A 20453-nucleotide genomic window follows, 5' to 3' on the forward strand; every position below is an offset into this window, starting at 1 on the left:
AGTAAAAGATATGTCGGGCCTCGTTGCGCTAGCTAAGTACATGAGTGAACCAATAATTCGAGAGTACCTCAACTGGTCCTTAGCAATTTTCTTGTTCTTGCGAAGTATCACACTGGGATCATAAGGTGTTGGAGATGGCTTGATATCCATGTAACCGAATCGGCTCTAGATCTTCTCCACATAATGGGATCCTGAAAGAGTAATCCCATTCTCATCCTTAATAAGCTTGATTTGAGGATCACATCAGCTTCTCCCAGATCTTTCATATCAAAGCTCTTTGAAAAGAAAGACTTGACATCATTGATCACATCCATATTTGTGCCAATAATCAGTATGTCGTCCACATACAGGCATAATATAACTCTGTGACCCCCACCATGGTGACAGTACACACTTCTATCAGCCTCGTTAATGACAAAGCCCGGAGAAGTCAAGGTTCTATCGAACTTCTCATGTCATTGCTTAGGTGCTTGTTTTAGATCATACAAGGATTTTAATAGCTTGCACACTTTGCTTTCTTGACCGAGCTACAAACCCATCTAGCTGATCCATGTAGATCTCCTCATCCAACTCTCCGTTTAGGAAAGCTGTCTTTACGTCCATCTGATGAACGATAAGACTATATGAGGCGGCTAGGGAGAGTAGTGCTCGGATGGTTCAGTCTAGCAACGGTGAGTAAGTATTGAAGAAGTCTTCTCCTTCTTTATGTATAACCTATAGCCACAAGCTGAGCCTTGTACTTCTTAATAGTACCATCAGGCCTAAGCTTCTTCTTGAACATCCATTTACAACCAACTGGTTTGCAACCATAGAGTTGTTCAGTTAATTCCCAAGGCCCATTGGATAGAATCGAGTCCATCTTGTTATGAACAACTTCTTTCCAATCATCTGCATCAGGAGATGCGTATCATCCACAAGGTACACAGTGAAACCATCACCAAAGGATTTTGCAACCCTCTGTTTCTTACTCCTCCTAGGAGCTTCACTGTCATCCTTCTGAAGGATTTCCTCATTCTCAACAGGTTGTTTAGAAGACTCAACAGGTGCAATAGATTCAGGAGCTATCTCAGTTGAAAAACTTGAAATGCTATGCATATCTTTCATAGGAAACATATTCTCAAAAGATGTTGTATCACGGGATTCCATAATAGTATCAACATGCATATCAGATACCTCTGATTTAACTATTAAAAATCTATAAGCAATGCTCCACTGAGCATATCCCAGAAAGACGCAATCCACTGTCTTAGATCCCAACTTGCATTTCTTCGGAATGGGCACATTTACTTTTGCCAAGCATCCCCAAGTGCGCAAATAAGAAAACAATGGTTTTCTCCCAATCCACATCTCATATGGTGTTTGATCTTTATTCTTGTTTGGAACGCTATTCAGAACATAACAAGAAGTCAACAGGGCCTCCCCCCCACCATGCCCTAGATAAACTAGTAGTGTCCAACATGGTATTAACCAAGTCAGTCACGGTGCGGTTTATTCTCTCAGCAATCCCGTTTGATTCGGGTGAATAGGGAGGCATCCTCTCATGAACAATACCATGTTCCTCACAGAATTCATCAAAGATTTTGGAGAAATACTCACCACCACGATCAGACCTTAGACGTTTGATCTTTATCTCTAGTTGATTTTCAACTTCTGCTTTATAGATTTTAAAGTAGTCGAACGCTTCATCTTTAGTTTGCAACAAATAAACATAGCAAAATCTAGTCGCATCATCAATCGTTGTCATGAAATATTTCTTTTCACCTTTTGTAAATACGCCATTCATCTCGTAGATATCAGAATGTATGAGTTCTAGAGGTGCCAAATTCCTCTCTCAACCGACTTGTGAGGTTTTCGAGGTTGCTTCGATTGCACACAACTATGGCACTTAGAACTTTTGGCAATGGTGAAACTTGGAATTAAACACTTGCTGGAAAGCCAAGACATTAAACCAAAATTAACATGATATAAATGAGAATGCCAAACATTTGCATCATCATTAACACCGCCACAAATATGTTTCACTGACTTATTACAAAATTCTGTAAGGGAAAAGCAGAACAAGCCTCCGCTATCATAGCCTTTACCAATAAATTATCCATGCTTAGACACTACTAATTTATTGGACTCTAAAACTATCTTAAAACCATCCCTACATAGAAGGGGGCTGCTCACGAAATTCTTGTTGATAGAAGGGATATTATGCACGTTCTTCAGCTACACGATCTTTCCTAAAGTAAACTTCAGATCTACCGTGCCAACACCATGAACAGAAGCATGTGACCCATTCCCCATCAGGACAGAAGAACCCCGAGCGACCTGGTAAGAAGAATACATCGAGATGTCCGCGCACACATGAACATTAGCACCGGTATCAAGCCACCAACTAGTTGATTGAAATACTGAAAAAATAGTAGGTAAATTACCATACCCGTCTCTAGTGTTGCTCGCGGTCACCGTGTTGACAGTCTTGGATCCAGATCCATCGCTAGCCTTCTCCTTGCGATCTGCACGGTTTGGACAGTCCCTTGCGAAGTATCCCCCATCACCACACATGAAGCAAGCTCCTTTAGCAATTGTAGTCTTCTTCTTCTTAAAAGTAGTAGTCTTGACAGGCTTGTTGGCAGTCTTCCCTTTTGTTCTTGCTGTGTGGGTGGTTCTTCTGCACCATGTTGGCGCTGGAGTGACCCTAACCTCCTATTTCTCAAAAGCATCCTTAGCCCGAGCCTTCTCCTCAACATCAAGAGATGCTATCAGGTTTTCAACTGATATTTCCTGTCTTGTGTTTTAGAGTAGTGGCGAAGTTTCTTCATAAGGAGGGCAACTTTGCAATCATGCACCCAACCAAAAACTTGTCAGGTAAAGGACACTTTGGGAGTTTGAGTTCCTTCACAAGGATCTGTATCTCATGAGCCTACTCTACCACAGAAAGGTTGTTCACCATCCTGAAGTCATGAAAGCTCTCCATGGTATACAGTTCAAAGTCACATCATACTTTGCAACTAATGCATCCCATAGCTCTTTCGAATCTATTATGTGCATGTACACATCAACCAGACGATCAGCAAGAACACTTATAACACAGCCCACGAAAAGATTGTTGGCATCTGTGAACTTCTTCCTCCCCTCAGGAGAATCTTCACCTACTGGTATGCCAAGCCTCGCTTCCCATGCATGCATTACACCAAAGACGAACCTTCACTTAACATCTCTTAAAGTGCACACCAGAAATCTTTTCCGACCTTAGTGCATCAGCAAAACCAGCCATTATAAAATCAACAGATTTCCTATAATAAGGTTTTCGGATTGTTGAGAATATAGACAATCGTAGTATTAAATTCCGTATGAAATAAATCATGATAAACACAGGAACTCGCATACATATATCTAACATACTAGACAGTATAGACAGCATAGCAAGAATCTTAGGACACATGCTCAAGAAACACATCAGATCACAGAATACGTACTGAGCCTTGGCTAGAGGATTGACGATGACGAACCGACGTTGCTGGAGTCGACGAAGGCGGTTGACCCGTGAGGCGACGGAGTTGGGTGGAAGAGGCGTTGTGATGAAGACCTTGAGCAGTCATGCGAAGCGTTTCCCAAAAACCTTATTCGCCCTCTTCCGGTGCAGGATCCTAAAGGCGAAGGGTTTTGGAGACCTGCTCTCCTGTTCGTCGGCGCACGCCGACGCTCGGGATGGAGAAGGCTACGGTGGCGGCACAGCAGCGAGAAGAGGCAAAACCCTAGCTCGTTTTGATATGTTTCTGGTGGAGGCCGATGGGTCATATATATATATATATATATACATATATATATATATATACACAGACCTCATGTCGCGTTGGCGATCTAAACCGATTAGGTTTACGGTTTATGTTTCAATATCTCGTAGACTTAGAGCCCAAGTTACCAATATGCTCTTGCTCGGTGAGGCATGGCATGCGCGCGTGTGTGGTGTTTCTTTTCTCTCCCCATCACATACCTTGGAGAATTGGAGACAACCTCCATATTTATGTTGGCTATCCCACTCCACTAGTAAGGTGGGACTAAACTTTGCACCATTTCTTCTTACACACATGAGCCTATTGAGATTTATAGGAATTCCTAAAATTTCCAATGGGCCAAGCCCATTAATTCTAGCAGGTGCTAGATCTTCCAATACATCGGGACTTCCGATAACCTATCGGAACTTCTGATAGGGAGATAAACTTTGCACAAATATAAAATACAAACTTATTGCGGCTGAATCCACTTGAACAAAAGGTTGAGCAGTGACATCTACAAGTCATCCAAGTGATTTCTACAAGAGAAAATTCACTAGCACGTAGATCAAAACAAATGTAGCTCAAAAGGAGTAGGAATAACAAGCACAAACCAAACACCTTAGACAAAGTGATTTGTTATAGAAGTTACCTTCCTAGAGGAAGCTATGTCTCGGATGACGTGCCTCCTTAGAGCCTGCGTTGAGCTACCAATCCTACCTTCACTCCTATAGACCCAAAGGTCTAGCTAAGGATATAGCTAAGGATAGTTACTATGAAATTCATGGAGAGGTTGGGTACTACAAACTTACCGAGGATGTCTAAATACCAACGTCTAGGCATCAAGGAGCCTAGATCCAAAAGTAACAAATGCGAATCAACGACCAGAGATACTTCAAGTGCTCACGAGACGAAAGACGATGCTATCGCACTCAAACTTAGATCACACGCTCAAACCAAATCTCTCACTGTAATGCTCGCTCAAATCTCACAAAGATTACACTACTACATAATAGCACGTCCCAAACGTCTATCACCGCGCCAGTTCTCTTTAGACCCAACGGTGATAATAAATATTAATACCTGTTCGGATCATCACCGTCGGTTTGTACAAGGATCCTAATGGCCATCGTAATATTTTTCCCCTCCATTTTATCTCATTTTATCTCCTTCGGCCTTCTCTTCCTCTCGTTCCTTTTCTTCTCTCTCCCTCTCATTCCTCTCCTCCCTCTGCAGCTCTTCCCCGTGCCCTCTACCCTCCATTCTCCCCCGGTCGCCCCCTCCCCTCCTCCCCTCTCCTCCTGCAACGCCTCCCCTCGCCTCCATTGCCTCCCCCCGCTGCCATCTCCGCCGCTCCTCCCACTCCCCTTCTGCTGCAGTGCGTGTCGGATGTGCTCGCGGTCAACCCCGTCGGCCCGTCCTGATCCCTTCCTGCACGGCTTGATTCGATTCATTGTTTTGCTCTGGTTTGGTTTCGTACTTTCGTCCTCTCTGCGGGAGATCTGATTGGCTAGATGCATTCGTTTTTATGCGTTTGTCTGTGGCTTTGATTTGGGTCTGTTGATTTGAATCAGGTTGGGTGAGGCGGCCGGCAGCAGTGAGCGCGCGGCGGCCGGCCCGCGGTGGGCGTGCGGCGGCCGGCAAGCAGCGAGTGTGCGGCGGCGGACGCGGTGTGCGAGCGGGCAGCGGGCGCGCAGGGCTGGTGGCCTCGCCGTCGCGCGGGATTTTTTTCATTTCTTTTTTTACCGGCATCACCGCGGGTTCTGGCCGTGACGTGCCACCCATCACCGTCGACCGTAGTCCAACAGATGATGCCGATTTTGAACCGGTGGTGATGCCTATTTTGAACCGGCGGTGATGCGGTAGTCTATACTAGCGTTAGCTCTAGTGTTAGCTCTGGAAGGGAGAGAGGAAGAGGGCATTCAATGCAACAATGAGGGTCTTTGTCTTAGTTTGGTCGGCAGCAAAAGGAAGACGGAACAAGGGTATATATACCCAAGCTAAAAATAGTTGTTAATGATGTCGGAACTCCCGACGGCTACTTCACACTACTATCAGCTCTCCAGGTATTGGAACTTTGGACACTTGTTCAGAACTTCTGATAAACAATAACCAAGTTGAGGATCCTAGATCTACCGGAAGAAAAAGCTTTTGACGGGTTCACACATATCGGGACTTCCCATACAGCTGAAATAGAGTAGACAATATAGTGCTTATGTGGTGTTTTTGTGTGTCTCAAGAATGTTAAAGATCTCTACCGAGCACTTTGACACTTCCAAGCACATCAATCATGCCCCCTTGATAGTACAGTGTTCTTACACTCGATTTTCAAAATGGAAAAGGAATTTAAATAATCCATGCAGCTTTTAATAGAAGCCATTCTTCATTTTAAAAGATTATTAATTTTTACATACGCCTTAGACATGTCCACAACTTGATAAACATCATTAGTCCTTTAACTAAGTGTGTCATTATCATCAAAACCCACAGGAGCCTGGATGCATTTTAGGTGGGGAGGTGATAAGTTGTCGGTGTGGGACTCGCTACTTGTAAATTGCCCGTTGTTTCCAAACCTTACTGCCAACCGCAAAATCTGATTCCTAACTCTGAAGTCTGCTTATATAGTGTTCAATAATAGAACCTAACAGCTATTACAAGGTCTTGGCTATCACTTGTTGACCCACTCAGGGCCCATATTCTCGGGATTGGGATTAGGCTTGGAGACACCGCCTTCTCCACTTTAGCACAACTTCACCTCTGCTTCTTCATGTCATGTCCAGCCGGCACCACGAGCTTCTTCATCAGGTGCTCGAGTAGCAGGGCTGCTAGCAACACGTCTAGCTACCTCGTGGAACAACTTTGTGATGCATTTGGGTTTGGAGCTAGCATATGAATCACAGCAATGATTTTATGGTTTCCCAGACGCTCAATTTTATAACCTTGCCAAAGATGCTTTACTGATCCCTCTCGTTCCAAAATGCATATGGAATTATTGTTTTGTGTCAGCCATATATCAAAATAGGTAAAAATACTAGTGGCTATCGTGAATGTGTAGCTGTTGGGACTAGCTAGTGAGAAAAGGGTACCTACTACTTATAAGAACGAAGGTGGTATATATGAGTCCTTAAGGTGAAACTTACATACGTTGCACCAATTATTTTATTGATGCCCAAGGACAAGAAGTATAATTTTTAGCCAAAAAAGTCCGGTGAAATATACATTTTGAAATGAATGTCCATAAGATATCTTGTTATGATTAGAATGGATCTCAAAGCATGTGCACATCATAAACACATTACACATTCTACCCGTTCAAGATTCATCAAGCCATAAAGATAAATCAATTTCAAATGTACCGGCACCAGCAGCGGTAAAACAGAGATTTCCGATTTACGTGCAGCCGCCGGTATCCTTTTTGTTTTATTTGAGAACCCCATGAACAGTCTGTTCAAATGGTTCTAAAAAAATTCGAGATGATCTCAGCGATTTCAGGCCAATGAAGTGCACGACGCCATGATCAACCAACCCGACGACGTATTTCATCACGACGAGCCCACGGGGAAGCCGATCCCCCGGCGCGTGGACGGGAACATGGCGAAGAGGAAGCTCCCCGCGGCGCCGGCCGCCACCGGCACCGCCGCCAGCAGCTGCCTCGTGGAGGCGGACTCGACGGGGTAGAAGCACGCCACCACGTTGCGGTCTACCATGGCGACGGCCAGGAACACCGTGAACGAGAGCAGGCCGTGCAAGACGTCGCGCGCGGTCAGCCGGTACCTCTCGTCCCGCGGCGGCGGCGTCGACCCGCCGCCGCCCTCGACGGGGAGCAGGCGGCCGCTGGGCGTGACGAAGCCGTACCACAGGGCACCCGTGGCGGCATCGCGGTAGCTGTCGGTGAAGCAGAGCGCGAAGCAGCAGAGCGCGCAGGCGCCGATAAGGCAGCCCGTGAGCGCGCGGTTGGCGGCGTTGCAGGTGCCGTCGGCGGTGAAGGACGGCGAGAGCATCTCGAAGGCGAGCACGGCGCCCGTCGGGAGGTGCTTGGCGAGGTCCGCCGTGCTGCTCAGCGCCTTGCTGACGACGGTCGTCGACGGAGCCGGAGCCGGCGCCGTCGGCGCGCCACTGCCGCTGCCGTTGGCCGCCAGCAGCGGCGCCTCTGCGTCGCCGCCGGACGACGGACGTGATGCCATGCTGGCCGTCTGTCTTTGGCTTGGAATATCGCTTGTTCCAGTGCAGTAGTGCAGGAAGCATGTGGGTGCAGGTCGTTTTTAGGCATGAGGAATGGATTTGTGCCTGTATTGGCGAGGAAGCAAGGAACATTTGTGATGTGATGTTGCGTGCGAGTTGGGAACTGATGAAACCCGCTCATTAACGCAAAGAAGCCCGGGTCTGTTTCCTAAGCTTGCACGCAGCCATGGACGCCCATCTAAAGGGCACCCACCATTCAGGATCCAGCAGGCGCGGCTCCACTAGTTACTTCGCAACCTGTGACTTGGGGTGACAAAGCTTAGAGAACTCAGTGGTGCATTATGGGATGAGGATGAGGACAACTTCATGATCTCGTTGGAAGAGGAGCACTTCAAGGGGCATATCAAGGTACGTTGGGCTGCCAATCTAGCTTATTTGATTCATGCAATTATATCCTTTCCATTCTAATCTTTGCACTGATGCTTTTTAGGTTCACCCTAAAGATGCCGAGCTATTGAACTGGCCAATAGATAACTACAAGCAGATGCAGATCATATTTGGCAATGGACAGGCAACAAGCAAGTTTGCCATGGGCTCCAGTGAACCTTTGGGCTTCCCTTTAGACTTTGTTGAGAGCTCACTTAAGCCTAACTCTGATTACATGAAAGTTGATGATGTGGCAAAGCTATTTGGGGAGGCAGAGGCACCTAAGAATGAGGATGGTGCTGCTGCTGCTGGTAGTGGGTTTGGGGGAGGTAACAAGAGAGGGAGATGCATGCTTAGTGAGGAGGACATTATTGTTATGACTGGCATGACTGGTGCAGTGAAGGAGGTTGCAGCTGCTATTGGTGAGACCAAGGTTGAGGATTCCCACCCTAAGTTGTATGATGTTGTCATGTTCATGCCTGGGTTTAGTGAGGAAGCATTGCTGGCTGCCTATTCTCACATGTTGGACAACAAGGCTCATCTGCATTGCATTTGTGAAGATGACTGATTCTCACCATGTATTGTGGCTGAGGACTTACTTGGCCAAGCATTACTACATGTAGAGGGTGAAGGCCTATTGCTGGTTGATCCATCTTTTGTACAGTGAGCTTCTGGTGGCTTATTTTGTGCAGTGAGCTCCTAGTAGCTTTTGTGCAGTGACCCTGCTGATCTGAAGCTGGCTCTTTGGTGCAATGAGCCTTGTTGTGCAGTGAGGATGATTCACCGGTGGTGCCTTTTGTGTATAACATCTCCTCCTGCCTTCACTTTGTGCAGTTGATCTCATCCTGCACTCTTTTCTTCACTTTGTGCAGTTGATCTCATCCTGCACTCTTTTGCGTAGCTGACTTGCTCTAGCTGTTGCGTGTAGTTAACAATTGACTATACATAGCAAAGTTGTTGTAACTATCTAGTCTTGGAATTGTAAATGAGGTGTGCATGAGACACTTCCATAGATCAACCATGATGATAGATTTGATCATGTTATTATTATCTGAGCATGTGTCCATTGATGTGATGTGTTAAACTATTCTGAGCATATGCCCATTTTCAATGGTGTTGTTTTCTCTTTATGCAGCTATGTCTGGTTGCTATCTTCACTTATTTGCAATGTTGAAAATTTGATTTTTTGTTGTCTGTTCTGATTACTTGTGCTTACAATTTGCTGATGAGCATATCTGTCATTCCAAAGCTATCTGTCACCTGTACTAAGCATATTTGCCATTGTCGATTTGTTCTTATCATTTTCTGTAATCAAATAATGATGTTTTCTTTCTTTTTGCAGCTATGCCTTGGTACGTAGTAACAGCTAGTCGCCAAACTGGAGTTTTCTTCGGACTATAAAGATGCAATCATATTATTAGAGGCTACAATAATATTAGTTTAGGCTATAATCATTGTGTTCTTGGTTTGGAAATGTATGTAATAGTTGCTTCAAGTAAGCTGTTATTTGGCCTCATGCTTGGACAAGCAGGTGGTAACCTCACCATCTGCATGCAAGAGATGGCTGCAACAACAGATTGCATCTAGGCAACCAATCAAACTAGTATTGCATCTCCTATTTCAAATCTGTGTGCAACCATGCAACCAAGCACCATCTCCCATGAACCTGGCTGAGCTGGGAAGGGAACCAATCATCACCCTCTTGCATGCTGGGAAGGGAACCAATCATCACCCTCTTGCATGCACCGAGTCTGGCCCTAGCTGGCTTGGCTCCCTGGTGGAGCCAGGCTCCGCCGGGAAGACAACCAATCAGACCTTAAAAGTCTGAAGCATACTAATTCTATTGGCAAAGTGAATTCGAATCCATCTTGATATTCAAGCAAAGAGGACTGATCCAGCCTCCCCCATTTAGGCTGTCAAATTTCTGTTTGCATTCAGTCTTAAGACATATTGACGGCCATCGAAAGCATTCAGTTTCAACATTCAAGTAAACAGCTTACTGTTGTTCTGTTAACATGGAGATAAGACAATGTCTTTCCGGGTGCTGTGTCAACATTTCCAAACAGGCTCTAGCATAGCATTAAAATGTTCAGGACAGATACTACAATACATTTCCTACCACTAAGGAATCCTCTTTAGTCTTCACCCAACCTTGATTGTACATCAGATAACTTCAGATCAACAAGACTATGCTCCACACGATTGCAAACTCACATCAGCTTTCAAATGCCAGTTACTTTTTGAACATTGACAAATACTATATGAATTATGTCGACTGAGAACATAAAGTTTGGCATTCCCAGACCTCACCAGACAATCAGAATCCGTTAATTTTTGTTGAATTAATTGGATTTATGCCATTACAATTGTCCAAGTTCATAGATCTAGCATTACTATTCATCATATTGCCAATGAACCATTACAATTTCACTGTTCTTGAGAACACACAACTACTTACCCTTCGATATGTTTAGAAACTTATATCTGCAATCAGAACTATATAAAACCAAACATCCATCATAGCAAAGTACAGGCATAACCTAACATAAATTAATGAAACTAAACACCATGGCATTAGAATAATGGAAAGCCAGGAAAAGGAGTATCAGTTGAACAAGGGAGATATCAGATATCAAGCCAACCGAGAGTATAATCCAATAATTTCACCACTTGTTCAACATAATGAAAAACCCCAGCTAATTAGACAAAGCAGGTGTCAAACAGAACATTGAGTAGTAGCATCCGATACATAACATTGGAATAGATATTGAAAGCCTTATAGCTAAGCAGCAGTTCGGGACCCTAACATTTCACATAGCGCAAAATTTGAAGGCTACATACTCAAGTGAAAACTTGGCTCAGTACAAACATCATCTTCCAGACTACAATCTAGTCTCCCTTCCGGCGGAAGGAGCAGCCCTCCGTGAGCCGAGCCTTTCCTCCAGTGGGCTGGCAGAGGACAGTTTGGCAGCCCGGGCACACCACAACAGTCTGGGAATGGCTGAAAACAGTGGTTCTGCAAATCAAATGTTAAAATCATGAGACCAGAAAGCAATGATGTTTAGAAGCGAAAACAATTTAACAAGGTTCATGAACATTTAGCGCATCATGAGGAAAGTTCTACTAGCATACATTGATGCCAATATCCAACTAATTTGAACATTGCATGGAAGTCCCAAAGAGCAGCTGCTATTAAGTTAACAGGATGACAAACAGTACATGCTCATAAAAAATGCTTCTTTGCTCAAAACTTTAGTTTACACAAATAAAAATACACTGCCACTTTTCTCAAATACCAAACAGAACTACAGGAGCTTGCTACTATCAGCAAGAGCAACTTATCATGAGATGATTTGCTGAGATTTTATTTGATTTTTGTTACTGCCTGCTAATTGCAGGATAATTATCGCCCCTAGAGATCCTATACTAGCATATAAGAAAATAGTAACTAGCAATAGCAATTAGCCAAACCATACCAACACTAAATGCACACGTTTATAAGCTGAAAAGGAAGAAAAATATAGGCTGTTCTTTTTGCCCCTACCTATCAGGGTCCCCTTAGCTTTCACCAAATCTCACTATGATAGAACTCTAAGCTTGGAGAAATCTATGCCAATAACAATAATGCATTTCGGATGGACAGGACTACACAATTACAAGCATCAGAGCAGGTCTAGTGGGTAGAATAGACTCAATCAACGAAGACAAGCATTCATTAATCCACACTCGACAAGAATACAATCAATCAATGACCGAGCACTGCACAATTCTAAACCTAGAAAAGAGGTTGGAGCGACAGGAAAACTTACATGCTGAAGCATCCCTGGCACTTAACGTCCTGCAACACGACAAGAAGATTTCACAGTTAATACACCAAGGAACAAGAAAAAAGATGAACGAAAAAGGGCTAGCTTTCACCAGAGACGGGAGCAAATTAGGGATAAGAACACGTACCATGAAGAAAGAATTGGGGGACTGGACGAGGCGCTTCTTCTTGTGCTTGAGCTTCTCGAGCTCCGCCGGGGGGTTGAGCAGGTCGATGTCGTTCTGGAGCACCTGCGCAACGAATCAATCGCATAATCAGATCGAGGACGCTGGCTACGAAAGGAGGAACATATTCTGATCTCGGAGAGGCGGAACAGTAGGCAATCGGAACGTACCATCTTGCAGGGCTCGCTCGAGCTCGGCGGCGGCGGAGAGGAGTGGGGAATGCGCCCTAGATGGAGGCGGCGGCGGAGCTGCAACGGAGGAGGATGAGCCGGGAGGGTTTTGCGCGGAGCGCATGGTTGTAGTTTTATAGTGAGATCTGAAGATTCTGGGCCGTTCGATCGTGTTGGCTCGCCATCTGGACCTCTGAAGTGAAACGCATTGCACAATGGGCCAGTTAGTTGAGTTGGATTGTTGGGCTTGGCCTGATAGTAGAGTTGGGCTAGAATCCCACTTGTGAGAGAACGCAAGAACAAAAGGAAATGTGTTCTAAAAGAAATAAAAAAGAACAAAAGGAAATGACTCCAAACACAATGATCGATGAATAAATCCATGAAGATGGATCACAAATAGAGTGTATTTGCATGGCAACTGCAATTATGGAAAAAAAGAAACATATATAACCCAACATGAGATATGGGAGGGATATTTGGCTAAAATTTCGTTAGCAACGATAAATTTTTATTTAGTTGATAAAGTTCAAATCAGATATTCCGAATTAAGAACAAAAACTGGGAGCTTGAAGAAGTCTATCTATTTACATGAATTGGATATTTAACTCTGGTGCAATCTGGCACGGGAAAACGCAATTACTAAGACAAAATGCAATGATGGGAGAAAGCTGCAGCATGGACATGGTTTTGTGGGACTGGCAGGACTTGCCGTTCATCAAAGAGCAGCCAATCCGAATAGTCCTGATCCCGTGAAGACCTGAAGAGAAGAACTGAGCAGTATGTGCTAATGCATCATATTCAAGCAGTTATTTCTTGTAAATGATATCAATGTAACGCCTACTGTTTTGCCTAAGCACACAATGTACATTACAAGTTTACAACAGAAGATCTTTTCCTTTCTATTTTGATGCAAGGCACTACCATAGAAGATACTTTCTGTTACGCAAGCCATTTTAGATAAATTACTATATCTCACAGGCCACCACAAAAATCAAGAAAATCAGCATTCTCAAGTTGCCAGCAAATCAACACCTACTTTGCTCACAGCAACTACAATCCTCTAGTCATCAAATGTCTAGCTTCTTGTGTCATGTTGGTTTTGGAAATCTGGAAAATGGTGATTTCTGAAACTTGAGTCGTTTTGGAAATCTGAATTGCGGTGGCTTCTGAAACTTGATTCATTTTGGAAACTTGAATCTCGCTGGTTCCTGAAACTTGGGTTGTTTTGGAAACTTCGATCAGAACGGTTTCCAAAAGTTCGGCCATGTGAGCCAAAATCGTCAGTGATGTTTGTCGGGGCAAAATTTGAATCATCCTGGCATCTAAATCTCGGGTCATGCCGACCAAAATTGCTCTCCATGTTCATGGGAGCAAATGCTGCAAGACACATGGGGAGATAGTAGATGAGAAAACGTGAAAACACAAACAAATGAAGGCTCAATGGAAGCAACACCACTTGAACATAAAATACAGAACTACATATAACAGTACATTTTGCCTAGTTGTCAAAAGGGTGCGAGCTGCCACATTTCACATGACTTACTTTAATGCAAGAAACAATACCATAAGCCATTAATGAAACTAATGACCATGTACAAATACCTCATAGCAGCTTTATATGTATAACCTTAAAGACAAAAAATAAATTAAACAAAAAACATTAGGTACCAAACATGAACTTACCTCGTTCTCTCATTCTCCTTTCTCTATCATATTCAAATTTGTCACGAATTTGAGTAACCCTTTCCCACGTTTCACCTTGTTTGTTCACCCCGAAGCCAAGGTCCTGCAGTACAAACTCATAGCTAACAACACTTTTTGATAGTTGCTAGTAACTAGCTAGTTGATCTATTGTTGGTATCAAACATGATTGATGCAACAGAAGAAAACAGCTCTGATACTGGAGAACTGACAACAGATTGCGATCCAGTTCAGGTAGTAGCACTATAAAGTTTAACAGAAAGTACAATGCCCTGCATAATTTTAATATCCATCCTTAATTTTAATATTCATCCTTTTTCTCCCGAATACCATTTAAGGAAGTTTTGGATTGTCTGGGCTTCTACCAATTCTTAATCCAAAGTTTTAGACATTTGTTAAAAGAGAAAGACTCCTCAGGACCGAAGTATGATGAATACAAGATATAGGAAAGAAGGCAGTCTTTTCTCTCTTTTTCTCATTAACTGAGCTTTCAATGAATCCGCTTCATTCACAGACTCTATTTCATTCACTGAATATATATGATAATTCATTTACTTCCAACATGTGGGTGTGGCCCTGGGCATAACCAACTTAGGCCCAATATGCCATAAAATCAGAGCAGTCATATGTATCCCAACTACTTCATTTCCATAATTCTAACTAGGTAACCCTCATAAGAATACTGCAACAATGTGTCAAATGTTGTTTCTTCGGAATGCTGCAGTAGCAATCCTTAAGATCTTAAATCAGGAAGATGCATGCCACATGTTAGTTTGTATGGTCAAGCTTGCTGCCGGCTTTTACTAATAAAGCTATGCACCAGAAAACACCAACTATCAGAGAAGGTTGACTACATTTTCTGTTTCTAAAAGAACAAAATAATGATGCATCAGAAGCAATAGCAAGAAACATCTAAAATCTCTATATAGGAATCACGCACCAAAAGGTGGCCAGGGAGCATGGCCACGTCGCAGGCCTTTCCCGACCGTCGGATCGGCCGGGCGGACGGCCTAGATCGTGTGAATCTTGTAGTTTTTGCAAAAAGGCCCTTCTATTTATTCAAAATCAACCCGCAGTCCATGGAAGTCCGTAAATTTTTCACAATACCCCTCGCGCTTCGCTCAAATCAACCCGCAGTTCGAGGGGCCTCTCGGTTCTTTTTCCAAACCCCCTCAGGTTCTACTGAAATTAACCCGTAGTCCGCTTTCGGTTATTTCACAAAAGAAACCTCAAATTTTCACGAAATAAACCCACAGACCAACCCTTCTCTTTGTCAGTTTACAAAATAGACCTTTTGCTCACGAAACTAATCCACAGCTCGTTTTTGTTCACTGTTTCACAAAATGAACCTCATTTTCCCGTACAATCAATCCATGCTCCACCTCACGACACGTTACTCTTGAAAAATAATCTGCACATTTTATACAACTAGCTCATCACAATCTGAGACCCTATTTTTGTAAGAAAACAAATATACAAGCCCTATAGCAATACGTCATTTCTAATACTGACGCTACTCACATAAATAAAGTAACACAGCAACAATAACGCGCTATATTTTAGTAACGCGCTTCTCATTATACCTCCACAGTAACTCGCTATATTTTAATATAACCCCTGCTTCCTTAAACAAAATACCATCACGACTATTAATTGCCAAATTTCGTGATTCAAAGTCTAAGTCTCCTCATTTTGCAACTACATTAAGCTACCGGCTAATTACGCTCCGCCCCCCCTAATAAATAACTTTACCCCTCCTTTCACCACAATTAATACAGCCACAAAATATCATAGCTCCATTTCGATATGCAACATAATATATTTCTTAAATAGTAGCGATACGATAACAGATTGCCCAAAATATATATCAGGTGCAGAAACGGGCCACAGACCATGACACCATGCGAAACTAACAGAGCTATGGATTTATCCTAGCTATGTTGCTTAAAAAAAATTGTACATTTGCCTACACACAACAATTACTACTCTACGCATGAACTAAAGCCTGTATCAACTACGATACTACAATACGAAATACAGGCCATGCGCGGCAAAGCCGCGCGCCTTTCCAGTTAACATCTAGAAATGTGAAACTATGGGCCAGTAAGACTAAAACCCTTTAATACATGATCAGGACTCAACAAATAGACAACACATATGATGTTTCCTTCTCCGTACCTTCTGTCTATTAGTGAACAAGGAGAAAAGTATAAAAGCTAAGATTTTGTGGTGAATTCCTGCCTTGATAGTCCTGGAAAGGTAAATTACCTACCCTGATCCTTTGTAGCCTGTAGCCAGTAGTTGACCTAGATACTCATGGAAGAGAGACAACTCTCGGCTATTGTTGATGCTATGCATTATGGAAATTACATTAACTTATACTTGACGCCATAATCAATGTCCCCCATAATTGCAGGAGACGTTACTTCGGCTCCATACAGCAGTGTAGTGGATTAGGATGACATTGTTGGTTGAACATCTTTTAGAAACATACGGTTTTCCGTTAGCTATTTTCTCTAAGCCCCATTGCAAAAGATCAGTTGCATTATAAGTATGAGAGTAGATGCTAAATAAAATAGCCAGGTGACATAAAAAAAAGGAGTAACTATTGGATATTTAAACCAATAGTCCGATTCACGAAATAGGGTGCCAGGTTTTTCACAGCTGATTTCCCACATGAGTTTTGTAGTACAGAAAAGCAACACCACGTTGGCCCTTAGTATTCTTCTACAGTTCAGTCAGCTTATGTACAAATGGTGAGCAATAAGCAAAGGATGTGACCAGAGCCCGAGAATTAGCATATTTAGTCCATAGTACAAGATGCGAACCCCTCAGGCGCTAAGCATAAGAAATGATATGTGAAATGTATCAGTACTATAGAGAGAATGTACCTTGTTTGGTTGTACATTGGACTGCCTTCTCCTGCTGCAATATAAAAACACTAATGAGACTATTTCTGGAATTAGCATGTAATATACTCTTGGCACTAATTTTTTCATATAGTCTTACCCAATCAGATGGGCAACAAAGTAAAACATCCATAAACATTCAGAAGTTGGCAACAATCCAACAAACAATTGTGACGGCACAGTCTACCAGATATGATCAAAAGATTACAGTGGAAACTGAAATCATGTTTATGGTGTAAAAGATAACCAATCAAACTAAACTGTAAGCAAGGAAAACAAAAGAGATCTATTGACCATTCGCTACCTGTATGGTGAGAAGTCAAGATCGTCTTCTTCAGCAGAGTCATAATTAGCATGAGATTCAGCAATCTTTTTTGAATAACCTTCATCCCAATACAACCTTTCCCAGTTTTCTCTAAGTTCTTGGTACAGCTCCATGTACTTTCTGCACCATGTTTCGTGTTCCTGTAAATTTTTTGTGCTCACTGGTTAGGATCCTCATCAAAGATCACCATTTTGAGCTTATAGTTAAAGGCCACCAAAACAATAAATTCGAGCTTCAGAACAAAGCAACTAATGTTTCAGTTTGATTTTTCCACCTATGAAGCATGCACTTATCACAGAGTTTTAACCACAATATGTTTTTCAGTTTGCACTTTGCACTTTCCCTCGTATGAATAAAGTAACATGATTTTTACTGTACAATATGCGCTTACAGGTTAATAATTTCTTACTAAAGCACAGTACGAGTTACAAGTAAACCTATTTGTGGAGTTTCTAACAAAAGGACATTGTTTCTCAATATTGAAGCGCATTGTGTTCTTTTCATTCTATGCATTCCCCAATTATGCAACACAGTTCACATGCCTCAAAATTTTGCGTCTTATGATTCCAAACTTTAATAAAATGCTTGCCAGCATGGTCACATCATCTAAAACACTAAGATGCACTGATTTAGTTCATTCCAAAGTGACAGGGTATATCCTAAACTCAATGCAATCACTGATACCCCGTGAATTTGCCACGGGAAATGCAATCGAACCAGCAGAATTCATTGTAACTCCACAAGAAAACTCTATAGAAAAGAATAAGGAAGAAAATCCGAAATAATTGACTTCAAATCGTTTCAGGAAATTAAAGGGTACTCCCGTTGTACCCAAGCTAAAACAAATGGAGAAGCTACGGGTATATCCCATATTGATCCCATTTCGCTGGATAACCTTGAATCATGATTCATCAAAGTACGTTAAGGTAACCTAGATTAAATTCCCCATATAAACCAACTACTCAATAAGTATGCAGACAACAAAATGCGGCAAGTCCTAGGGTTTAAGGAAAAAGGGGCCGAGCGTGGGGGAGGACTGGGGGGAGCAGCGGAAGAGCTGTCAGGCGCGCTCGGGGGGCTTACCGAGTCCTTGAGGACGAGGCGCGTGCGGCGCATGAACTGCTCCCGCATCTGCTTGCGGCGGCGGTTGGGGAGGTTATCCCGCGGGATGGCGAAGCGCTCGCGGTGCGGCACGCCGTCCCCGATCTCGTGCATCTCCCCGTCCACCGCCCACCACTCCGACTTCTTGGCGCCCGCCCCCGCGGCGGGGCCGAGGCCCTGGGGCGGCGGCTTGGACCAGCCAGTGCCGCCGGTCACGAAGCCGCCGCGGCGGTGCGCCCACCGCCGCTGCGTGTACGCGCAGCGCAGCATCCTCTCGCCGCTCCGCACAGCCGCCTCCCGTTGTTCTGTCGTTGCAGGGGTTTTTGGCTCACATGGACGGTCAGGATGCCTTCTCCTTGTGTGTTGCGATGATCATTTTCTTAAGCTGGGTACGTCAATAGAGTGAAACAGCCGCCGCCGCCAGGCCGCTCTTGTTGCCGCCCTCTGTCCCTCCCGCGACCTCGCCGGTAGGTGGAGGAGCGGGAATCTGTTCTTTTTAGTTTTTAGTTTTCTTTTTTATTCTCTAGCAATATCGGTGAAATAGTGGTGATCATAACACTGTGAAATAAGATCTCTCCCATTTCTTCCTATCTCGACGACGTCCGATCCGGTGCTGGGTCTGTAAGAGTTGGTTCCGCCAGATCTGAATGTTCTCTCCAGATCTTTACAGTTGGTGTGTCAATCAGAAGATACAATTGGCTAGGCTGTTTTTTGTTGTGACGACTTCGACCTCTTCTTTCGATTTATTTTGCGACAAGATCCGATTTCTTCAACCCTCTATTTTTGTTGGTGAAGGATTACAAGCCTGCGTTTCTTGGGGTGTTTCTCCAGCTGATATTCTTTCAGCGATTGCTAGATCTCGTTGTAAGCAGCTAGTGTTTTTTACGGTCTCTGAAGCCTTGTGTGGCGATGGCATTTGTAGGTGTCTCTTTCCCTTGCTATCTTTCTCTAGTGTATTTTTCAAGCTCGGATGGACGACGAACAATTGAATGAAAAAGACAACCAGAGAACTTTTTGATGTAATTTTATTTTCTTCATCTTGTTTTATATTAAGTTGTCCTTCTTTTGTGCCACCAATTATTTTTCTTGATATAAATTAGATATGTCCATTTCAAAAAAAAATACTCACCCCTTTAAAGGTTAAATGCACATACAATTTATCATCAATAATAAAAAGTTAGTATGTTCTGGACTACCTAATTGCCTTGTCAAAAAAAATTATATCCTAGTAATCTAGCCTTGTCAAAAAAAATTATATCCTAGTAATCTAGTATGTCCAACCTGCAACTGAAATAGTTATTACTTTTCAAAATTATATGAGAAATGTACATTTATTTACAAAGATATTTCAGATTTGTAATATTTTCAGACAGATAAAACAATATTTCACAAAGGATATAAATGTTCCTCAGGGAGAAATCAAATTTCCAAATAAATTTTTTTAAATATTTTATTTTTTTTATGGGGACGATAAACAAAGGGTCCAGCGATCTGGGATCCCCAGCGAGCTTACTTCCTACTGGCACTCTGGATGGTCTAAGATCACGCTAAGATCACGTGTGGATCAAACGACCGCACTCCTGAGCCGTGGCCTTCTCCAGGCCATCTAGGCCCACAGTCCCCACCGGCCGGCCGGTCGGATGGGCCTCGACCCTCGTCCCCGATCGAGGGTACAACCAAGATCTAGATCCATACCTTGGTCCTGAACTAGGACGCCGACTGAACTCCGCCACGCACGTATCACTTTCCCTAACTAACGAGGTCTGGGGCCGGCCGAATCTCGCACACTGACCGTCCGGTGCTGAGGATAAGGACGGACGCACCAGAGTCAAGTAGGGCCAACCACTCCCCCACGGGAGTTACAGTCCCTCTTACTGCCGCTACA

The 20453-nt window shown here is 43.4% G+C and overlaps 3 protein-coding genes and 1 pseudogene across 3 annotated transcripts; 1 reads left to right on the top strand and 3 right to left on the bottom strand.

Moving 5' to 3' along the window:
* Positions 1 to 7089: 7089 nt before the first annotated feature.
* LOC112875883 (protein DMP6-like) lies at positions 7090 to 8215 on the bottom strand. Its single transcript, XM_025939889.1, has one exon. It carries the CDS (start codon positions 7946 to 7948, stop codon positions 7307 to 7309), a length of 642 nt encoding a protein of 213 aa, XP_025795674.1. The 5' UTR covers positions 7949 to 8215; the 3' UTR covers positions 7090 to 7306.
* Positions 8216 to 8220: 5 nt separating this feature from the next.
* Positions 8221 to 9186, top strand: LOC112875893. The gene is made up of 2 exons (XM_025939900.1): positions 8221 to 8354; positions 8437 to 9186. The coding sequence occupies exons 1-2, from the start codon at positions 8313 to 8315 to the stop codon at positions 8938 to 8940; spliced, it is 546 nt and encodes a 181-aa protein (XP_025795685.1). The 5' UTR covers positions 8221 to 8312; the 3' UTR covers positions 8941 to 9186.
* Positions 9187 to 10995: 1809 nt separating this feature from the next.
* LOC112885237 (40S ribosomal protein S27) lies at positions 10996 to 12708 on the bottom strand. The gene is made up of 4 exons (XM_025950920.1): positions 12533 to 12708; positions 12327 to 12428; positions 12182 to 12210; positions 10996 to 11388 (listed from the first exon to the last, which is right to left on the bottom strand). The coding sequence occupies exons 1-4, from the start codon at positions 12533 to 12535 to the stop codon at positions 11262 to 11264; spliced, it is 261 nt and encodes an 86-aa protein (XP_025806705.1). The 5' UTR covers positions 12536 to 12708; the 3' UTR covers positions 10996 to 11261.
* Positions 12709 to 13290: 582 nt separating this feature from the next.
* On the bottom strand, positions 13291 to 19014 carry LOC112878760 (annotated as a pseudogene).
* Positions 19015 to 20453: the final 1439 nt, after the last annotated feature.

This window comes from Panicum hallii, chromosome 1 (genome assembly GCF_002211085.1).
Source record: "Panicum hallii strain FIL2 chromosome 1, PHallii_v3.1, whole genome shotgun sequence".
Classification (NCBI taxonomy): domain Eukaryota; kingdom Viridiplantae; phylum Streptophyta; class Magnoliopsida; order Poales; family Poaceae; genus Panicum; species Panicum hallii.